The sequence below is a fragment of the Suncus etruscus genome, chromosome 1 (genome assembly GCF_024139225.1).
Source record: "Suncus etruscus isolate mSunEtr1 chromosome 1, mSunEtr1.pri.cur, whole genome shotgun sequence".
In the NCBI taxonomy this organism is placed as follows: Eukaryota; Metazoa; Chordata; class Mammalia; order Eulipotyphla; family Soricidae; genus Suncus; species Suncus etruscus.
The window spans coordinates 62,743,490-62,766,063 of record NC_064848.1 but is presented as its reverse complement, the minus strand read 5'-3'; the positions used below and the strand labels follow the sequence as shown (position 1 = coordinate 62,766,063).

General features: G+C 39.5%; 1 protein-coding gene across 1 annotated transcript in view; it reads right to left on the bottom strand.

Moving 5' to 3' along the window:
* Nucleotides 1-3,497: 3,497 nt before the first annotated feature.
* The window catches only part of MELK (maternal embryonic leucine zipper kinase), an 84,763-nt gene continuing 65,686 nt past the window's right edge, over nt 3,498-22,574 (bottom strand). The window contains 6 exon segments of the mRNA XM_049772528.1: nt 3,498-3,716; nt 11,850-11,953; nt 15,241-15,409; nt 16,810-16,903; nt 19,494-19,725; nt 20,952-21,068. Coding sequence (XP_049628485.1) covers nt 3,539-3,716; nt 11,850-11,953; nt 15,241-15,409; nt 16,810-16,903; nt 19,494-19,725; nt 20,952-21,068 — 894 coding nt within the window. The 3' untranslated portion in view covers nt 3,498-3,538.

The window sequence follows — 22,574 nt, the reverse complement described above, 5'->3', positions numbered from 1 at the left end:
TCTGAGCACATCTAGGTGTGGCCTTAAACAAAAAGACAGCATCAAGGAAGTGAAAAGATTGGTCCAGAGAGGGGCTGGCACGGTGGCACTAGAGGTAAGGAGTCTGCCTTGCAAGCGGTAGCCTAGAATGGACCATGGGTTCGATCCTCCAGCGTCCCATATGGTCCCCCCAAGCCAGGATCGATTTCTGAGCTGATAGCTAGGAGTAACCCGAGTGTCAAACGGATGTGGCCAAAAAACAAAAACAAAAAAGATTGGGCCACAGAGATACTAGTAAAATGGGAGTTGGAAAGATGCTTTCCTGGCATGCAGCCCAGTCAGGTTCAATCCTGCATATCAAAATGGTTCCCCAAGTTCTGTCAGGAGTGATCCCTAAAGATAGTCAGGAGTAAATCCTGAATACTGAGTCCCACCAAATAAAAGGACAGCCCATAAACTCAGAGAAAATATTTTCATATTTGGCCAGCAACTTAGCTCAGTGGTAAAGCACTGCCCTTGCATGCAGCCAGTTCCCCTAAGCACCACCAGGAGTGACCCTTGATCACGGCTGATGCACAGGTGCTCAGCACCATTGTGTTCATGCAGCACATCACTGTGCCCATCAAACCCATAGTACCAGACCCAGTACCATCAGAAGTGGACTCCAGGCACCGAAGCACAGTTTGAAAGACCCCACCCCAATAAAATCTCACACACACACACACACACACACACACACACACACACACACACACACACACACGATATGAGATTTTTCTCCCCAAAAAAGAGAAGTGGCAAATGGCCAATCAACACAAAAAGATGCTCTGCATCACTAATCATTAGAGAAAAGCTAATCAAAAACAATAAGATCCTGGGCCCGGAGAGATAGTACAGCGCCGTTTGCCTTGCAAGCAGCCATCCAGGACCAAAGGTGGTTGGTTCAAATCCTGGTGTCCCATATGGTCCCCCGTGCCTGCCAGGAGCTATTTCTGAGCAGACAGCCAGGAGTAACCCCTGAGCACCGCCAGGTGTGGCCCAAAAACAAAAAAACAAAAAAAAAACAAAAAAAAATAATGAGATCCCATTTCACAACCAGTAGGATGGCTAAAACGTAACAGGCAGTGACAAAAGTTTGAGTGTGGGGAAATAAACCAGAGCCTTCATCTGTTAGGATGGCAATTTGGCATCACCTCAAAATATTCAAGGACTCAGAAACACTTCTAAGGAAACTCCTCAGAACACTGAAAAGAAATGATCACACAAAAGCTTGCAGACTTTTTTTTTTAACCAAGCTTGCTTGGTTAAGAGAGGTGTATATACTATGACTGAAACCCAACTATGAACATTTCTGTAACCACAATATTTCAATTAAAGGGAAAAAAAAAGCTTGCACAGAAATGTGCAGCACACTAATCACGATAGCTCAGACATGGAAACCAACCAAATGCCCATCAAGTGATGAATTGGTTACTGAAATATCACACATCGTAACATTTTTCAACTGTGAAATGGGTAAAGTACTGATAGAGATTACATGATGAATCTTGGAAATGTTATGCTATGGGAAAGCAGCCAGCTATAAAAGACTGCACAAGTGTATGATTCCACATATATGAAAAGTACAGAACAGCCAAAGTCAGAGACAGAAGTAGGTTCAGGGGCCAGAGAGATAGCACAGCGGTAGAGTGCTTGCCATGCAATGGCATCCCATATGGTCACCTGGCGTTGCCAGGGGCGATTTCTGAGGCAAAGCCAGGAGTAATCCCTGAACAGCTCTGGGTGTGACACAAAAACAAACAAAAAAATGTAGGTTCGGGCCATTTGCCTCGAAAGCAGCCGATCCAGGACCTAAGGTGGTTGGTTCAAATCCCGGGTCCCATATGGTCCCCGGTGCCTGCCAGGAGCTATTTCTGAGCAGACAGCCAGGAGTAACCCTGAGCACCGCCGGGTGTGGCCCAAAAACCAAAAAACAACAACAACAACAAAAAAAATGTAGGTTCAATGGTTGCCAGGGCCTCTCTGAGGTAGGACATTGGAGGGACAACAAAACACATTATTTTCTCTCTGAAATGACAAAAATGTCTGCACTAGATTAGTGATAGGGGACACACGGGTGGATATGCTACAAACCACTGCAGCATAGACTTCAGTGTTAAATACCTTTTTTTAAAATATAAATTCTTTATTTAAGCACCATGATTACAAACATGATTGTAGTTGGGTTTCAGTCATAGTGTTAAATACTCCTATTAATTTATTTCTCTCTGAACTTCTGGCCCTGGCAAGAGTAAATGGCTATTATTTACTATAAAACAAACAAACAACCCTGACAGCTTTTGTTAAAATACTTAGTGAAACATTTCAAGTTCTTTCATCACTGTGTCCAGTTAAACTGTTAATCTTCTTTTCTTACTATCTTTTTGTACCACCGTCCACCTTCTTCCTCTGTTTAACCATTGCCATTGTATAATTCTATGACTTTGCATGCACAACTCTTATTGCCAAGAATGTCATGCTCTTTCTTCTCTATCATCTTTTAAGAGGAAATATCTTAAGAAATTATCCCTTAGCCCTCAATGCTGAGAACACCATTTATGCTATCAGCCCTGGCTTATTTTAGTGGAGTGAACTCCCTTAGTTTCTTGGACAGTATCATCATCAGTCCCAAGACCTAATGGTTATAAGCACTTAGTAAATATTCACTGAATAAATGAATAACAAAATACTCCCTCAGTACTGGCTAGTCCAGTGCGATCTTTTCCCCCCACTAGTTTAATTGGTAAAATCCATACAAGTCTAACCTGAGTTCTGGCCTTCAGAGACCAATAAACTGAAATTAAAAAAAATTCGGGGCCACTGTGAGACTTAAGGAAAATTACCATAAAGTAACATTTCATGGGGGTTCAGAGTTCAGATACTTATCATTGTTGACCGAACACACTTACAGAAGTCAATATTCTTTTATTCAACATATTAAATGTGCTGTTTAACTCTGGTAACCACAGCTGTGACTTAGTTAACGATCTCAATAAATCCTACTTAAATCAGAGACAGGAAAAAATTATGCAAATGAATTCTTATCTGTTTTTTCTGCCCAAGGCATATTTGATAACAGATAAAACATACTCCAAATAGTCTCTACTTAATAGTCAGGAAGCCATTTGAGGTTTTATTTGGATCAAAATCAAATACAAAGACGAAAGCCTGCTATATCCACAAATGATTTTATTTCAGAAAGAAATTACACATTAAAGGGAGACATAGTTAGAGCTTACATTCACATATGGGAGTGAATCTAGGAAAGTCAACAGTTATTAATACAGAAAAGCCACATGATTAAAAAAGACAGTAAGAGATAATGACAGGCAGGACTGCCTTAGATTCACCCACAAAACAGTATCTTCTGTTTAAAAACACAGTGAAGACAACTCTTAAAGAAGAGAGTTTGTAGTTTCAATGGAGTTTAAAAATCAAACCAATCCCCCTCACCCCCACCCCAGTCTCTGTGTAGGCCGTATCACAGCTATGCTCTGGCAGAATGGAAATCACCCATCAATTATACCTTGCAGCTAGATAGGATGTCTTCCACTAATCTCTTGTAAACCCAGGCATCACCCTTAAGCCTGTGCCTCCTGATACCCACCACATCGAGTTTTTGAAGCTGGCACACTTCTAGTTCAAACTGCATCGTCACTTTGCCAAAATCTGACTGTGTTTGACACTTCAGTGTATAGCTGTGAAAAACAAGATAAGAAGCCAGTTAGTGAGAGTACCATGAATATTCTGTATTATGCAAGAGATTGCTAAGCCTGCCAGACCAGTGGAAAAAAATGAACCATTATTTCACATTAAGTATTGTAGCACTGCTTACAGTTTCCAAATGACCTGGCTATGCTTTAGTGATGGAGTATGACTAGTGTTTTCTTAGAAGCTAAACTAGGATCTGAAGAAATATAAGCATGAAAAGGCTTTACCACAATTTTCTCTTGCTCCAAGGAAAAAGCCCTTCTTTCACAGCTATGCATGCCATTCATGCGCAAGAAATCTCTGGTATTTTCTATGCAACTCTTTCAACAGTATAATCCGAGAACATTAAGCCATTTCCACAGCGTTCACAACAAAGAGAAGTACTGGGAAGATTAAGAATACTTTTTGCATGCACCTCATCATAAACTTCTGTCTCTCATACAGATAAAGCTGAAATCCTGATCTAATAGAAGGATGTGTTTTCCAGGCAATTCTAAGTGGTTAATAAGTGGCTGTGATCATTACAAACACTCTGCAGCAGAATTATAGAAGCCAGCCAGGCTGACAGCTTCAAACACCATATTTATAATTAGAACAGGTAACAGAAAGGTCTGCTCTAAACACAGGCTTAATGCCTTAAGAAACAGGTATGTCTTTACGTGTTGCTTAAACTGGGGCCAGAATGACCACATAATGTTTAGAGTGTTAACTTTGCACGTAGCTGACCCAGGTTCAATCCCTGGTACCCAATATGGCACTCTGAGCCCTGCCAGGAGTGAGCCCTAAATGCAGGGAGGGGGGAGAGGAGGGGAGAGGAGAGGGCTACAACATCACAGCTTCAAAACTAACCTCTGAGGACAGCAAGCTGGAAAAAATTCCAGTTACATCAGTTTTGAGGCTGATAACTCTGAAGTTTTCTCGAGTGGGATCAAACAGCCTTCACCAACACTTCATACTGCTAGAAGCCCCTGTAGCCACATCCAAATCCCTCAGCTGCCACTGTGTAAACAACAGCCCAGCTTCCTGACTAATATTGGAAGAGATTGAAATCTTAAAAGCCAAGTCAATGAAACTCACAGGTTTTTGACTGAAAAGTCTAAGTACCCTCTGGGAAGGGGCAGGTCCAAAACTGTCCCAGCTCTACAAATCCTGGAGTTCCAGGAGCAGGCGACCACATACACAGCCAAAGCACTTGCAATTTTTTTAATATAGACAACCCAGTAGAAGTACAGCAACTTGGAAGGGAGAAAGTAGCATACAAGCCAATTAAGCTCAATAAACAATAACAGTAACATAGGGGGTGAAAACAATAATACAGCACATGTTTGTCTGTGAAGGGTGTTTGTCTTCACACACAGCCAATTGAATTAGATCCCTGGCATCTCATATGGTCCTCCGAGTACTGTCAGGAGTAATTCCTAAGTGCAGTTTCAGAGCCAGAAGTAACTCCTGAACATCGCCCAGCACCCCATAAGTAAAATAATTTTTTTAAATAAATAACACAAAAGGTTCAATAAACAACAAATAGCTCAGTAAAGCCTCAATGACATTAATAACTTTATTGTGAGATAAAATGATTCTTAAATTTTTTCTTTTTGTTAAAGTATTTTTTTTATAATTCCATTGGTCATTTTTGTATAAAATTATTTTGTGGCTGCCAATGGCCAGGCTAGGTAGAAGGGGGAGAAATGGAGACAGTGGTGGAGAGAAGGTCACACTGTTGGTAGGATTGGTTTTGGAACACTGAATGCTTGAAGCACTTGTATTCTGAACAAAATATACACCACAGTGTTTAAATAATGTTTGAAAAAAATAAAAAAACAAAATTTGGGGCCAGATTGTTAATACTAGGGTTAAGGCACTTGCCTTGCATGCAACTGAGCAGGATTTGATTCCTGGCACTGCATATGGTACCCCAAGACTGATCCCTTAGCATTCTACTTACATACTTTCGTTAAGTGTATTAGTGCCTCTTCTTAGATACTTAATGTTAAGTTTTTTTTTTCTTTTTTTTTCTTTAAACACCGTGATTACAAACATGATTATAGTTGTATGATTACAGTCATGTAAAGAGCACCCCCCCCTTCACCGGTGCAACATTCCCACCACCAATTTCCCAGATCTCCCTCCTCCCCACCCCCTACACCTGTACTCAAGACAGGCTTTCTACTTCCCTCATTCATTCACATTGTTATGATAGTTTTCAGTGTAGTCATCTCTGCAACTGCACTCATCACTCTATGTGATGAGCTGCATGTCCTGAGCTGCACCTACCAGCCCTCATCTCTCTTGTCTCTGAGATACTGTTAAAAATGTCCTTCATTTTTCTTAAAGCCCATAGATGAGTGAAACCATTCTGCGTCTTTCTATCTCCCTCTGACTTACTTCACTCAGCATAATAGATTCCATGTACATCCATGTATAGGAAAATTTCATGACTTCATCTCTCCTGATGGCTGCATAGTATTCCATTGTGTATATGTACCACAGTTTCTTCAGCCACTCATCTGTTGAAGGGCATCTTGGTTGTTTCCAGAGTCTGGCTATTGTAAATAGCGCTGCAATGAATATAGGAGTAAGGAATGGATTTTTGTATTGTATTTTTGTGTTTCTTGGGTATATTCCTAGGAGTGGTATAGCTGGATCATATGGAAGCTCAATTTCCAGTTTGTGAAGGAATCTCCATATCGCTTTCCATAAAGGTTGTACTAGACAGCATTCCCACCAGCAGTGAAAAAGAGTTCCTTTCTCTCCACATCCCCGCCAGCACTGCTTGTTTTCCTTTTTTGTGATGTGTGCCAATCTCAGTGGTGTGAGGTGGTACCTCATAGTAGTTTTGATTTGCATCTCCCTGACGATTAGTGATGTTGAACATCTTTTCATGTGCCTTTTGGCCATTTGCCTTTCTTCTTTTTCAAAGTGTCTGTTCATTTCTTCTCCCCATTTTTTGATGGGGTTAGTTGTTTTTTTCTTGTATAGTTCTGTCAGTACCTTGTAAATTTTGGATATTAGCCCTTTATCTGATGAGTATTGGGTGAATAATTTCTCCCACTCAGTGGGTGGCCTTTGTATTCTGGGCACTATTTCCTTTGAGATGCAGAAGCTTCTCAGCTTAATATAGTCCCATCTGTTTATCTCTGCTTCCACTTGCTTGGAAAGTGCTGTCTCCTCCTTAAAGATGCCTTTAGTCTCAATGTCCTGGAGTGTTTCACCTACATGTTGTTCTATATACCTTATAGTTTCAGTTCTGATATCAAGGTCTTTAATCCATTTGGATTTTACCTTTGTACATGGTGTTAGCTGTGGGTCTGAGTTCGCTTTTTTGCAAGTGGCTAACCAGTTGTGCCAACACCACTTGTTGAATAGGCTTTCCCTGCTCCATTTAGGATTTCTTGCTCCTTTATCAAAAACAAGGTGGTTATATGTCTGAGGAACCTTCTCTGAGTACTCAAGCCTATTCCACTGATCTGAGGGTCTGTCTTTATTCCAATACCATGCTGTTTTTATAACTGTTGCTTTGTAATACAACTTAAAATTGGGGAAAGTAATGCCTCCCATATTCCTTTTTCCAAGGAGTGCTTTAGCTATTCGAGGTTGTTTGTTGTTCCAGATGAATTTCAGAAGTATTTGATCCACTTCTTTGAAGAATGTCATGGGTATCTTCAGAGGAATCGCGTTAAATCTGTACAATGCTTTTGGAAGTATTGCCATTTTAATGATGTTGATCCTGCCAATCCATGAGCATGGTATGTGTTTCCATTTCCGCGTGTCCTCTCTTATATCTTGGAGCAGTGTTTTGTAGTTTTCTTTGTATAGATCCTTCACATCTTTAGTCAGGTTGACTCCAAGATATTTGAGTTTGTGTGGCACTAATGTGAATGGGATTGTTCTCTTAATGTCCATTTCTTCCCTATCATTATTAGTGTATAAAAAGGCCATTGATTTTTGTGTGTTAATTTTGTAGCCTGCCACTTTGCTATATGAATCTATTATTTCTAGAAGCTTTTTGGTAGAGTCTTTGGGGTTTTCTAAGTAGAGTATCATGTCATCTGCAAACAGTGAGAGCTTGACTTCTTCCTTTCCTATCTGGATTCCCTTGATATCTTTTTCTTGCCTAATCGCTATAGCAAGTAATTCCAGTGCTATGTTGAATAGGAGTGGTGAGAGAGGACAGCCTTGTCTTGTACCAGAATTTAGAGGAAAGGATTTTAGTTTTTCTCCATTGAGGATAATATTTGCCACTGGCTTCTGGTAGATGGCTTTGACTATATTGAGAAAGGTTCCTTTTATTCCTATCTTGCTGAGAGTTTTCATCAAGAATGGGTGTTGAACCTTATCAAATGCTTTTTCTGCATCTATTGATATGACCATGTGATTTTTATTTTTTTTTGTTGTTTATGTTGTGTATTATATTGATAGATTTATGGATGTTAAACCAGCCTTGCATTCCTGGGATGAAACCTACTTGATCAAAGTGAATGATCTTCTTGATGAGGCACTGGATCCTGTTCGCCAGGATTTTGTTGAGGATCTTTGCATCTGCATTCATCAGGGATATTGGTCTGTAATTTTCTTTTTTGGCAGCATCTCTATCAGGTTTTGGTATTAAGGTGATGTTGGCTTCATAAAAGCTATTTGGAAGTATTCCTGTTTTTTCGATTTCATAAAAGAGCCTGGCCAGAATTGGTAGTAGTTCCTCTTGAAAGGTTTGAAAGAATTCATTCGTGAATCCATCAGGGCCTGGGCTTTTGTTTTTGGGTAAATTTTTGATTACAGTTTTAATTTCCTCAATAGTGATGGGGGTGTTTAGATATGCTACCTCTTCTTTATTCAACCGTGGAAGGTTATATGAGTTCAGAAATTTATCCATTTCTTCCAGGTTCTCATATTTAGTGGCATAGAGTTTCTCAAAGTATTCTCTGAATATCCTTTGAATCTCTGCAGTATCTGTAGTGATCTCTCCCTTTTCATTTCTAATACGCGTTATCAAGTTTCTCTCTTTCATTTGCTTTGTGAGTTTTGCCAATGGTCTATCAATCTTGTTTATTTTTTCAAAGAACCAACTTCTGCTTTCGTTGATCTTTCGGATTGTTTTTTGGGTTTCCACTTCGTTGATTTCTGCTCTCAGCTTTGTTATTTCCTTCTGTCTCCCTATTTTTGGGTCCTTTTGTTGAGCACTTTCTAGTTCTATTAGCTGTGTCATTAAGCTACTCAGGTAAGCTCCTTCTTCCTTCCTGATGTGTGCTTGCAAAGCTATAAATTTTTCTCTCAGTACTGCTTTTGCTGTGTCCCATAAGTTCTGATAGTTTGTGTCTTTATTGTCATTTGTTTCCAGGAACCTTTTGATCTCCTCCTTGATTTCATCTCGGACCCACTGGTTATTGAGTATGAGGCTGTTTAACTTCCATGTGTTAAATTTTTTCTTCTGTGTCCCTTTGCAGTTCACATCTAACTTCAGAGCCTTGTGGTCAGCAAAGGCAGCCTGCAAAATGTCTATCTTTTTTATTTTATGGAGGTATGTTTTATGTGCCAGCACGTGATCTATCCTGGAGAATGATCCATGTACATTGGAAAAGAATGTGTATCCAGGTTTCTGAGGATAGAGTGCCCTATATATATCTACTAGGCCTCTTTCATCCATTTCTCTTTTCAGGTCTAGTATATTTTTGTTGGGTTTCCATTTGGTTGACCTATCAAGTGTTGACAAGCCTGTGTTGAGGTCTCCCACAATTATTGTGTTATTATTGATATCCTTCTTCAGATTTGTCAACAATTGTATTAAATACTTTGCTGGACCCTCATTCGGTGCATATATGTTTAGGAGAGTGATTTCTTCTTGCTGTACAAATCCCTTGATTAGTACATAATATCCATCTTTGTCCCTTACAACTTTTCTGAGTATAAAGTTTGTGTCATCTGATATTAGTATGGCCACCCCCGCTTTTTTAAGGGTGTTGTTTGCTTGAATGATTTTCCTCCAGCCTTTGATTTTGAGTCTATGTTTATTCTGACTATTCAGGTGTGTTTCTTGTAGGCAGCAGAAGGTTGGCTTCAGTTTTTTGATCCATTTCGCCACTCTGTGCCTCTTAACTGGCGCATTTAGTCCATTGACATTGAGAGAAATAATTGTCATGGGACTTATTGCCATCTTTGTGTAGAAGTTTGGTGTGTTTTTTGTTCTGTCTTGTTTTTAGAGTAGATCTTTCAGTTTTTCTTTTAAGGCTGGTTTTGAGTCTGCAAAGTTTTTGAGCTGTTGTTTATCTGTGAAACCGTGTATACATCCTTCAAACCTGAAACTGAGTTTTGCTGGGTCCAGTATTCTTGGCGAAGCATTTATTTCATTGAGTTTTGCCACTATGTCCCACCACTGCCTTCTGGCCTTGAGTGTTTCTGGTGACAGGTCTGCTGTAAATTTCAAGGATGCTCCCTGGAATGTAATTTCCCTTTTCGATCTTGCTGCTTGCAGTATTCTATCTCTATCGGTGGGTTTCATCATGGTGACTAGGATGTGTCTTGGGGTGTTTCTACTGGGGTCTTTTTTAGCTGGTACTCTTCGGGCATTCAGGATTTGGTCACATGTTTTCTTTAGCTCTGGTAGTTTCTCTGTGATGATGTTCTAAACCATTGATTCTTCCTGAAGATTTTCTTCCTGGGTCTCTGGGACTCCAATGATTCTAAAGTTGTTTCTGTTGAGCTTATCAAAGACTTCTATTTTCATCTGCTCATATTCTTTGAGTAAATTTTCCATTGTCTGATCATTTGATTTAAGGCTTTTTTCCAATCTCTTCTGCTGTGTAAAGTTGTTATGCATCTCATCTTCTAAAGCACTAATTCTATCCTCAGCTGCTTTTAACCTGTTGGAAAGCTCATCCATTATGTTCTTCAATTTGTCTACTGAGTTTTTCAGACCTGTTATCTGATCTGATATTTCAGTTTGGAGTTTTCTGATTTCTATCTTCATATTCTCTTGATTTTTATTAGTGTTCTGATTTATACTTTCTTTTATTTCTGTTAGCAACCTCCATATTTCTTCTCTAAACTCCATTTCTGAAAGACTGCTTAGGTAGTTGGCCATTGTTGAGTCATCAGAGTTTCCATCTTCATTCTCTATGGTTGAAATTGGTCTGCGTAGTCTCCCCATTGTCACGCTTATGCTGTGGGTTTTTCTACGTGTTGTGGTGGTACTCATTGGCTAGGTGGAGTGCGCGGCTGCAACACTCACCTCAGCCGAGGCAAGCCGTCAGGGGATGCCAGGGGAAGCCCCCAATGTCTGCCAAGCTAAGGAAACCAGCACAAGTCCACAACTCCAACAGAAAACACACACCTCAGCCGAGACACGCCTTGAAGGGATTAATGCTCTAATGTTAAGTTTTAAAAAGACATAACTGGGGCCACAGCAGTGGCGCAGGCAGTAGTAGGGCATTTGCCTTGCACATGCTAACCTAGGACAGACCGCAGTTCGATCCCCCAGCGTCCCATATGGTCCCCCAAGCCAGGGGCGATTTCTGAGTGCATAGCCAGGAGAACCCCTGAGCGTCACCGGGTGTGGCCCAAAAAAACAAAAAATAAAATACAATAAAAAATAAAAAGACATAACTAATTGAATTGCTTAGAATTATATCATGTTAGGTAACCCACGAAGGTCCGGCTATTAAGACTAGACAGAACCAAGTTTGTTGTCATACCAGTGTACTCAACAAAGGAATGTTTGGGTAAAGTAACTTCCTAAAGTGCCAAAAACCTAATCCTATAGGCAACATAAAGAAACCTATAAATAGATCTCTATAAATCCTTAATCTGTTCAAGGTATCTCATAATTTTAGACTGCGATCAATACATACTGTTGTCAAGCAGAACATCAAGTGAAAATAGAAGATTTTAAAGAAAAGTAGATGAGGTTCATATTCTTTTATTTTGAAGTCTAACCTGAATGCACTGGTATATGCTTTAAACAAATCTCTACATAAGCGAGACAGTGATGGTTATTCTACAGCATCACCATAAAAATTGATAAATGCTGTGGAAGAAAACTTAATCACTCTTAATTAATCTAATTAACCTTAATTATTTAAACATTAGTTAAGTAATAAATGCAACAGCTTGTAAAGTATACTTCTTACCCCTTTTGTACAAAGTCAACATGCTTCTTTGGAAGAACAGACATTATTTCATTCAAGAGTTGGTCTGGATTCACTAATCTGGTTGTGGTCACATTGTAGTGAAGCTTAAACAAAGAAAAAGAAAAAAGGTAAATCTGCACGACGTGTCAATACAAAAACTGTCCTACCTGATGGGAAATCCCCAAAATGCCTCAAATCGATCATTTCAATGCATTTCAAATGGCAGTATTTCCAGAAAAGTACTGAAAGAACATGCAATAAGCTCTTGTTAAACAGAGTCAATGTGACAATGGGAAAGGTTGGGGAGATGGTGTTTATCTGTAACTACACCCACAGTCTTTTTTGCTGTGAGTCTTGTGGGCTGGGTACTGAACCAGGTCTCACACAGGAAGCATGTGCTTTGCACTACTAAGCTTTTTAAGTGAAGAACTTTTTTCATGAATTTTCTTAAATTAATACATATTAAATAACATCTGTTTCAGCATTACTTGCTTCTGTCTATACCATGATAAAAACAATCACATTACCAAACTAAAATGATAAAGGCTCTGATGTAATCATGGTGCTTAAATAAAGATATTATAAAAATAAATAAAATAAATTGTATAAGAAAACAAAGGCCATGAAAGATTAATCTGTATATAGTTAGATAATATTTCATTCTTTGACTGAAGAATACTATAGATGGAAACACAGAACATGAGAACTGGTATTCAGTAGAAGACAAGTCCTTTGAGGACACTAGAGAGTAAGACCCTGGGAGCAGGGAGGAACTGCCTCTAGTGGAGGAAAGTATTCAACAGGGAGGAAGAGATGGTGATGAAAGGTAGCAAAGTGTTAGGAAACCCTATTAGCAACAGGTTGACCTATCAAAGCATGACATGGCAGTGTTAAAGTCTCCTACTATTATTGTGTTGCTGATGTCTTTCTTCAGATCTGTCAGCAATTGTTTTAAATATTTTGCTGGTCTTTCATTGGTACATATATTTATGAGTATGATTTTTTTTCCTGGTGCATATATCCCTTGATTATCAGGAAGTGTCCATCTCCGTACCTGATTGCCTTTTTAAGTCCAAAATCTGTGTCATCTGATATAAGTATGGCCACTCCTGCCTTTTTAGGGGAGTTGCTTGCTTGAATGATTGTTCTCCAACCTTTGACTTTTAGTCTATGTTTGCTGTGACTATTCAAATGTGTTTCTTGGAGGCAGCAAAACAATGGATTCAACATTTGGTCCAATTCGCCACCCTGTGTCTCTTAACTGGTGCATTTAGTCCATTGACAATGAGAGATAATTGTCATAGGATTTAGTGTCATCTTTTTGTAAGAGTTTGGTATGTTTGATGGGTCTGCCTTGCCTTAATGTAGACCTTTCAGCTCTATTAAGGTTGGTTTTGAGTCTGTACTGTACCTCAGCTGTTGTCTATCTGTGAAGCTGTGTATCTTTTCTTCAAACCTGAATGTAAGTCTAGTTGGGTGATGTATTCTTGATGAAGCATTCATTTAACTGAGTTTTGTCATTATATCCCACCAATGCCTTTGGGCCTTGAGGGTTACTTTTGGCAAATCTGCTATAAACTTTAAAGATATATAATTTCCCTTTATAATCTTGCTGCCTTCAGTATTCTATCTCTATATTTGGAATTCATCACTGTGACTAGAATGTGCCTTGGGGCGTTTTTCTTTGGATTTCTTTTAGCAGGTACCCTTTAGGCATGTTGTATTTGGTTGCATGCACTCTTTAGCTCTGAGAATTTTTCTACAATAATGTCCTTGACTGTTGATTTTTCATTTATTCCAGGGCATCAGTGATTCTAATAATTCTCATGTGTTTCTATTGAGTTTATTGTAGACCTCTATTCTTTGAAAATTTTTTCATTATCTGATCTTTCTATGCTATCACTCCAGCCCTAAATAAATTTTTTTTTAAATGCTGGAGAGATGGTACAAGGGTTAAGGCCTTACCTTGCAACATAACATTGCATATGGTTTCCTAAGCAATGCCAGGGGTGATACCTGGGCACAGAGGCAGGTACACTGAGTATAGCTGGTAATGCCCCAGCACCCATACTAAAAAACCAAAGTGGAGCTCCAGGGGTGGCTAAGAGGCTAAAGTACCTTCTGTGCAATCCTGAAACCCAGGATTTGATCTTCAGTGCTGCCCACACAACTGGTACACAGTCTCAGCTGCTCTGCTGTTTGAAGCCCAGAGTCACATTAAAGTCTAATGAAGCAGTGCCAAGTATAGTGTGTGATCCCCGGCAAGAACCCCAGAGAAAAAGATGTAAACACCACAGTCAGGTAGTGACCCACCGATAACAGGTGTGCAAACACACAATTGCATGTGCAAGCCTAGAAAGCATCACAGCCAATTATGTATGTCACTAGTCACTCCAATGACAACAGAGATGAAGGTGAACATTCTTGGAAATAAACAAAATGAAAATACTATCACCAATAATGTAAGTAGTAATGGCTAACTCTTAAGACAGGGTACAAACAAGCTCTCAGAAACTTCTGAAGAACCCACTATTCAACAACTCAGCATTTCCTTTACCCAAATCTGCAGAAAATGCTGATGAGCATTCTCCTCTCAGATGAAATTTTGTTTTTTGTTTGTTTAGCAGACATAACCAGCAGCTTTCAGGGGTTACTCCTGGCTCTGCACTCAGAAATTACTCCTGGCAGGCTCAGGGGACCTTACTAGATGAACTTTTGCACTCAAATATTGTGTGAATCTACAAGTCTCCTGCATCCTCTTCTTTGAGCCAGAGCCAAGACAACCATGTTCAAGTCTCATCCTAATGGCAACTCCCAGAAGGTTCTAGACAACCCACGCTACAACTTACCACTTTCCAGTCTTGGGCTTAATCCCTGTACAGAATCTGAATATCTACAGTTTTATCTGCTCCTTAAGCAAGTGTACCTAGAGTACTTCTTTCTCAGAGCCCACTACTTCATAATATGCATATGTTACATATGTTAGTATTAACCAAATGAATAGACCAAAAAAAAAAAAAAAAAAACCCACCCCAAACCATCTATTTATCCAATACTTTCTTTTATTTTTTAATCCAAAATTTTTTTTTCCCTCCCCACCGCACCGCGCCACCCGCCCACCCGCTGCCTTCTCAGCTGCATCGCTCTTTAATCCAATACTTTTTTACCTTTTTCTTTTCTATTTGTTTTTGGGTCACACCTGACTACCTGGTTTTACTTAGGTAAATATAGGCAGGACTGGTGGACCATAGGCATTACTGATGCGGAGGATCATACTCAGGCTGGCCACAAGCAAGGCAAATATAACTCCTATACTCTCCAACTCCTCAGTACTTTCCTTTAAAAAGCTAAGTCAAGAACAGCATAGTCTAGCCAGCACCTGGCAGCTCACCTTCCGTCTTCTTAGTCTGTCTTTACCAGAGCCCTTCTTCTTGCTCCTGGTAAGCACAGTGATAACCTTATCCAACCCCTTCTCAAGACTCCCAAATACTTTTGTTCCTTTTCTTTTCGGAGTGTCCTCCACATGTATCTGGTTGAGATCCAATTCCACTGAACGGCATCTGGAAAGGAGTGGAACAAAATGAAAGGCATGAGTAGACAGGCCTCTTTTGTGTTGGGGTCCCCATGGGGTGTTCTACACAGCACCCCTGAGTTTCCCTCATCCCGGTGCACCAGGAACAGGCCAGCTTCTTTCTAAGAGGGCAATGAAATTGTCTCCCCAAGAAAAAACTGCCCCTCATCTTTACCAGCTGCTGCTGGTAACGCCAATGCCCTCCAAGCTTTTTCTTTTTCTTTTTTTTTTTTTTTTTTTTTTGAATAATTAGTATTTATTTATTTGGTTTTTGGGCCATACCGAGCAGTGCTCAGGGGTTACTCCTGGCTCTGCGCTCAGAAATCGCTCCTGGCAGGCTCGGGGGACCATATGGGATACTGGGAATTGAACCCAGGTCCATCCTGGGTTGGCTGAGTGCAATGCAAACACTCTACTGCTGTGCTATCATTCTGGCCTCCCAAGCTTATTTTTATGTCAGACAGATAGAAGGGCTGAAAGGCTACAAAGAACACCCATATATCCTCTCAGCTCCAACAGTGTTTAGATAATTTTTTTTTTTTTTTGATTTTGGGCCACATCCATTGATGCTCAGGAGTTACTCCTTGCTATGCACTCAGAAATCTCTCTTGGCTTGGGGGTTCCATATGGGATGCTGGGGGATCGAACCAAGGCCCTAGGCTAGCTGGGCAAGGCAGACGCCTTACCCCTTGCGCCACCACTCCGGCCCCATGTTTAGGTAAACTCTTAACACATCTGCTTTCTCTATGTGCATAGTAGCTAATCCATTAAATAATTGCACATCTTTGCTGAGCATTCTGAAAGTGAGCCGTTTAAAGTACCCTTCTCTCTGGAACAGTTCAGCATACATACCCAGTGAATAGGAATGCATTCTTACAGACTCACAATACCATTATAACAAGTTACTACCACTAATAACAATGCTACAACATCACTTATAGCCTGTTTATATTCTAATTCCCTAAACTGCCCTCAAAATAAATTCTGCTTTAAAAAAACAAAATACATCGGATAACGGTCAGAAGGTTTCATGCAAGAGATGAATTTCTGCTGAAATAGAATTTTGCTTCTTGACTACCTAAAGGACTGTTATCTCTCAGTGGCCATCTTTGTGTTGCTGGAAGAAGAGGGAAAGAAGGGCCTTGGGGAGGGCATAACATGGGCAGAGTGGGGTCCACTGTCTTCCTGCCCTACCCTAAAGAGTTCTCAGGTCAGAGATGCATTCCATTATCCACCATAGGAGGAAATGGTGGCCACAGATTCTCCTCAGACGACAGACATTCATGCTTTCAGTATCTGAAACTATCTGTGATGATTTTCCTTAATCAGGGGAAAGGAAATCCAGTTATATTTACTATCAATCTAAGAGCCTGAAACAGGAATACTTACCGCCGTTCTGGGCTAATGACACCTGCTGTTAACTTCTCTGCTCCTGAATCGAACGGTGTTTTCACTGGGGTTTCTTTCAGGCACTGGTTTCTAGCTATTAGAAAAACAACAATTACACATCACATGAAGTTGACACACTTCATTTTCAAAATTTCTATCAATTCACATTCACCTCATTCATTAGCCACAGAATGTGTAGCTAAGGTTCTAATGTTTTTGGGTTTCTTTGGCCACATCCAGAGGTGCTCAGGGCTTACTCCATGCTCTGTGCTCAGGAATCGCTCCTGGTGGGGCTCATATGGGGTGCTGGGATCTAGGTCATGTGCAAGTTGAGTGCCCTAATCCCTGCACTATCTTTTTGGATCCAAGACTCTAATTAAGAAATGTTTGCAGAGGGGACGGAACGATAGCAAAGTCGTACGGCGTTTTTATTCATAAATGCAAAGTAGTATGTGCCTCCTTTTCTTTTCATTGTAAAGCAGGCTATGCTTATGATTTTATTATAAAACTTAAATCCTGAAAAATTTAAACAGGTCTAATAAATGCAAATCACATAATTACTGATTCTCTTCTATAAGTTTTGCTAATTTTTGTTTCATGTTTCAGAATTTTGTACTTACTCTAAGCAAAGTATCTATATGCAGTTTGTCAAATCTTTCATTAATGAACCTGGCTAATACTGATTAACTTTTTCATAATCTAAAAGTTGTCTACCCTTTAGAGATAATATTGGCTTTGTAATAAATACACCATATATACTTGAGTATAAGCCAATCCAAGTATAAACTGACCTCCCTCTCCTAATTTTACCCTAAAAACTGGAAAAACTTAGTGGATCAAATATAAGCCAAAGTGGAAAATGCAGCAGTCACTGGTAAATTTCAAAAATAAAAATATTTACCCAAAACAATTACAATAATTGAGGAATCAGTAGGTTAAATGTTTGTCAATATTCATTGCTAAAGAAAAACTGTAAACTAACAACAATAACTTTAAAACTTTAAAGTGCAGAAAACCATAGCTTAACAGGTAATCAAGCTAAATCACAAAGGTTAAAAATTTTCAAAACTGGATTCCTCATCATCATCATCTGTATGTTCAAACAGAGCTTCAGCTGTGTCTGATGTGAGGGTACCAGCATAAACACTGTAATCATCACTGCTGTTGGTCTCAACAAAGCACAGAATATTGTGGGTTAAATAGTTCAGTGGCATCCAGTTCAGTTCAGCCACCTACCTCTTCAGCTCAGCCACGACTTGTGGACTGAGTTGAAGCATCGCTCCCTCCAGCAGATGGCAAAAGACAACTGGAGACTATGTGCATTTGATTCGGTGCGAGCGCATCAAATCAAATAACCTGTATGAACCAAGTATAAGCTGAGTTCGGGTTTTTCGGCACAAATTTTGTGCCAGAAAAACTCGGCTTATACTTGAGTATATACAGTAATGTCAAGTTTTAAAAAAGAGATCAGGCTTGTTTGGTTTTATAACCATTCAGCTCGTCTCACTGATTCCACAAGAAAGAGAATGTAAGATCAATCAAAAATATCTGTGAAAACAGTTTTCATCTTTGTGTACCGAGTCTATCTACTCCATAGTTAATGTTTGACAAATTATCACTGTCTGCATAGCCTGGAATTCAGAAAAATGAAATTAATGCTTATGTCAAAAATGACACAGAGCAAAAGTAAAATGCAAAGTGCTAATGGAAGCTATCAATTGGTCCTTCAGACACTTGCTTCTCTAGGCGGCTCTAATGTTTAAAGAAAAATAGCCAGTAACAGGTTTTGGCCATTTTGACAATATAATTTTTCTTACAGGGACAAGATATCAATAATAGAAAGGATTATAAGCATCAAAGACTTTAAAAAAATAAATCCCTGAATGTGCAGACAGCTAATGCCAACCGTTTCTTTTTTTTTTCACTTCTGTTGATTGTGAGACTCATCCTGGCAGTGTTGAGGTGGGCCACAAGAACTACACCTACAGGAGCTGTGCATCGCCACTAAACCACTCTTAGCATTGCCAGGTGTATCTGATCTCCTTGCCAAAGCCCCAACTTACAGAGGATGCTACTGCTCTCTTAAGAGAAACAGAAAGGGTTGTGGGTAGCTGAAGACATGCTGGTCTGGCTAAGCAGTGACCCAGGACACATCTCCAATGTTGCATGGCTTCCCTGGCACTACTGGGACCCCATCAACACCAGGGAGGTCTCCACAAAAAAGGAAAAGAGATGGATTAAGTTGCTTTTCAGTTCTAATATTTTTAGAGACTGTAATTCAACTTTATAAATGTGAAACATGAAAAAAAGTATCACTTCAGAAAAATTAGAGATGCTGGAGAGATAGTATAGCAGTTGGGTGCTTGCTTTGCATGTGACATTTCATATGGTCCCTGGAGCTCACCAGGCATAATTTCTGTGTGCAAAGCCAGGAGTCACCCCTGAGCACTGCCAGATGTGGCCCCACTGCCATAAAAAATTATAAATTATTGTTGCTGGGTGTTTGTTTGTTTTTTTTACTCAACTAATGCAAAGAACATGATTTTTTTTTTAATGCAACCTGACTTTTAGGAATTCCTGAGAACAATATGAGTAATTTCTAATCTGCAACATGTCTAATCAGCATGAAAAGATGAGTGGAATTTGAAGACATTCTATCACTGCTTAATCCACACTGTAAATACCTTTTGAGGGTGTAGTGTATTGATTTGGTGTATTGAGTACTTCTCTTCTATGTTGGTTTTTATTAACTGGAGTCTTTGGCTCAGGACATACAAAGCACTCCTCATTCTTTACAGCAGACTTAGGAGTGTATACATTCTCTTTGTTCTTTCCTTTATTGGCAGATGCTCTGCATAATACTGGAGTTAATGATTTAGATTCCACACCATTTGATCCTGTCCAATGCTTGGCAAACTGGAAAAAAAAAGTTACTGGATAAAGCATACTGAAGAAGCAAAAAAAAAAAAAAAAAAATGACAATTTCTTTACAGCATGCCTTATTTAAAAATTACCTTGTATCATCTTTATAGAAATGAAATACTACCAAAATTATATCATTCGTAATGCTAAAAGATTTTTATTTTTATATTTGTATATTTTCTCTTTACTATATAAGTCATTTTAATCTGCTCTACTGATGAGTAATTTTCAACATGTTTGAGACCAACCATTTATTCAAATACACCAGACCTAGGAAATATTAAAAATTACCACAAATAAATACCTAAGAATTGCTTTCTCGGGGCCGGAGAGATAGCATGGAGGTAAGGTGTTTGCCTTTCATGCAGAAGGATGGTGGTTCAAATCCTGGCATTCCATATGGTCCCCCGAGCCTGCCAGGAGCGATTTCTGAGCGTAGAGCCAGGAGTAACCCCTGAGCACTGTCGGGTGTGACCCAAAAACCAAAAACCAAAAAAAAAAAAAAAGAGAGAAAATTGCTTTCTGTAGCTAGACTGTCATAATACATCTCTAATATGTATCAATAAAATAACTGTAGTCACTAATTAGGGAGTGGGAGAATTAAAACATTCTAACAGAATTGTTGGATAGAAAACCAATTAGGAGGTGTTAAGCCATACCCAGTGATGCTCAGGGACTACTTCTGCTGACACTTAGGTGCCAAGGATTGACTAGGGATCAGCTACACACAAGTGCCTCAACCTCTATATGATCTGTCAGACTCCTAGAAAATATTCTTTTTTTTTTTTTTTTTTTTCGGTTTTTGGGCCACACCTGTAGAAAATATTCTTAATTCTTTTTAATTTACATTTGACCTTATAAAAAGGCAAGGAAAATACACCACAGGCAAAACTGAAAACAGAAGCAGAATTCAGTAAAATGTCTCATGCCCTAATGGTCTCCCTGCTCTGGGAGCATAGTCAGAAATAACCCCTGAGCGTCACTGGGTGTGGCCCCAAAACCCTTCAAAAGGTAAATAAATAAAACAAAATGGAATTTTGCCTTTGTCCATCTTGGAGGTAACTGGCTTCCCTTTCATATGCCAATGATCTCTTACTAATAATTGGGTGGCTTAGAAACTCCTGAAATTTGTAAGGACACACTTCAATCTCATGTTAGCATAGATGTATTGGTACCTGAGAACCATGTATTTTGCTTTAAGTAGTAATAAAATAACCAACCTGTGGCGTTTGAGGAGTGGTCACACCTTTTGAAGAACCATCTTCACACCGCTCAGAGTCTATCAAACAAGACATGTGATCACTGGTGCTCATATCTTCCAGACTCCGATTCTTTGACTATTCAAAAACAGAAGAACTTTGAGACAACAGAACATGATTCTGTGTTTAAATCCGTATATTCCAGGGACAGGGAAAGGCCTTGACAGTAGAAACAAATGAGATCTAATATAACACAAGAGCTCATCATTCAGTACAGAAAATAGAAAGTCGAACTTGTAAGGCATGTAAGGCACCTGCCTACCTTGCTCATGGCTGAGCTGAGTCCACTACCGGGACCCCATATGATGCCCAAGCACTACCAGGAGTAATCCCTAAGGACAGAGACAGGAATAAACCCTGTGCACTGCCAAGTGTAGCCCAAAACACCAAAACAAAACCAAACAAACAAAAAAACAAACCAAAAAGAAAGTCAAAAATTGGAGGGACAGGGGCCGGAGAGATAGCATGGAGGTAAGGCGTTTGCCTCTCATGCAGGAGGTCATCGGTTCGAATCCCGGCGTCCCATATATGGTCCTCCCGTGCCTGCCAGGAGCAACTTCTGAGCCTGGAGCCAGGAATAACCCCTGAGCACTGCCGGGTGTGACCCAAAAACCACAAAAAAAAAAAAAAAAAAAAAAAAAAAAAAATTGGAGGGACAGAATGGTCACATCAGCATGTGATATGGGGCTGTTCCAAGTTCAGTGCTCAAGGGGCTATCCTTGTCATCCTGAGGGACAATGTGGTATTAGGAATTATATATAGGCCTCCTACATGAACATGCATTCAGCCCAGTGAACTTTTTCTACAACTCAAGTAAAAAAAATTTATATAGGGCCAGGGCTGTAGTTCAGCAAGAGCACTTACCCTGCTTGACCTGGGTATAGTTGCTAGTATTGCCCCCCAAACCCCCCTTAAAGCAACAAAATTGTTACCCTAATTATTAGATAGGAGAATCAACTCTCAAACTCAAGTTTTGGAACACGCTTATATGGCAAGCAACTTACTTTATAATTATCAAATAATTGCTGTAATGCCAGATAAATACTTCTTTTGTAAATTCACAAATTAAAAATTTGGCAAAGTAGACGAGGGAAAGAAAATGACTCTGAAATACAGGTTACTCCATTGTAAGAACATACAGTCTGATTAGCAATTTCTACTCAGCATAAAGGAGTCTTATAAAAATTGCCCCTAGTATATACGATTTAGACTCCTGCACTAACAATACTAGCAGATGTTTATTTATTTCCCCTAATTTTCCACCCCTGATTTAGCTAGCCCTAAATTCCATGACTATGGATATAATTAGACGTTTCACTTCTGTCTTTTATATTTCCCTTAAAATCAAGTTCACTTGATCCAGCAATTTTACTTTATTTTTCACACCTCATTCTGATTTTGCTCCACAGTAGGACCTGCTACCTACCAACATCTGGTCTCACTAGTGACAACAGTTCTCCAGGATCACCAATTACCATCAACTAGAGCAAACTACATGGAATGATAAACTAAGACCAATACTAATGCTAGAACTAAGCTGAGGAGAGGAGGCATGATGCTGTATAGTGTATATAACAGCACATA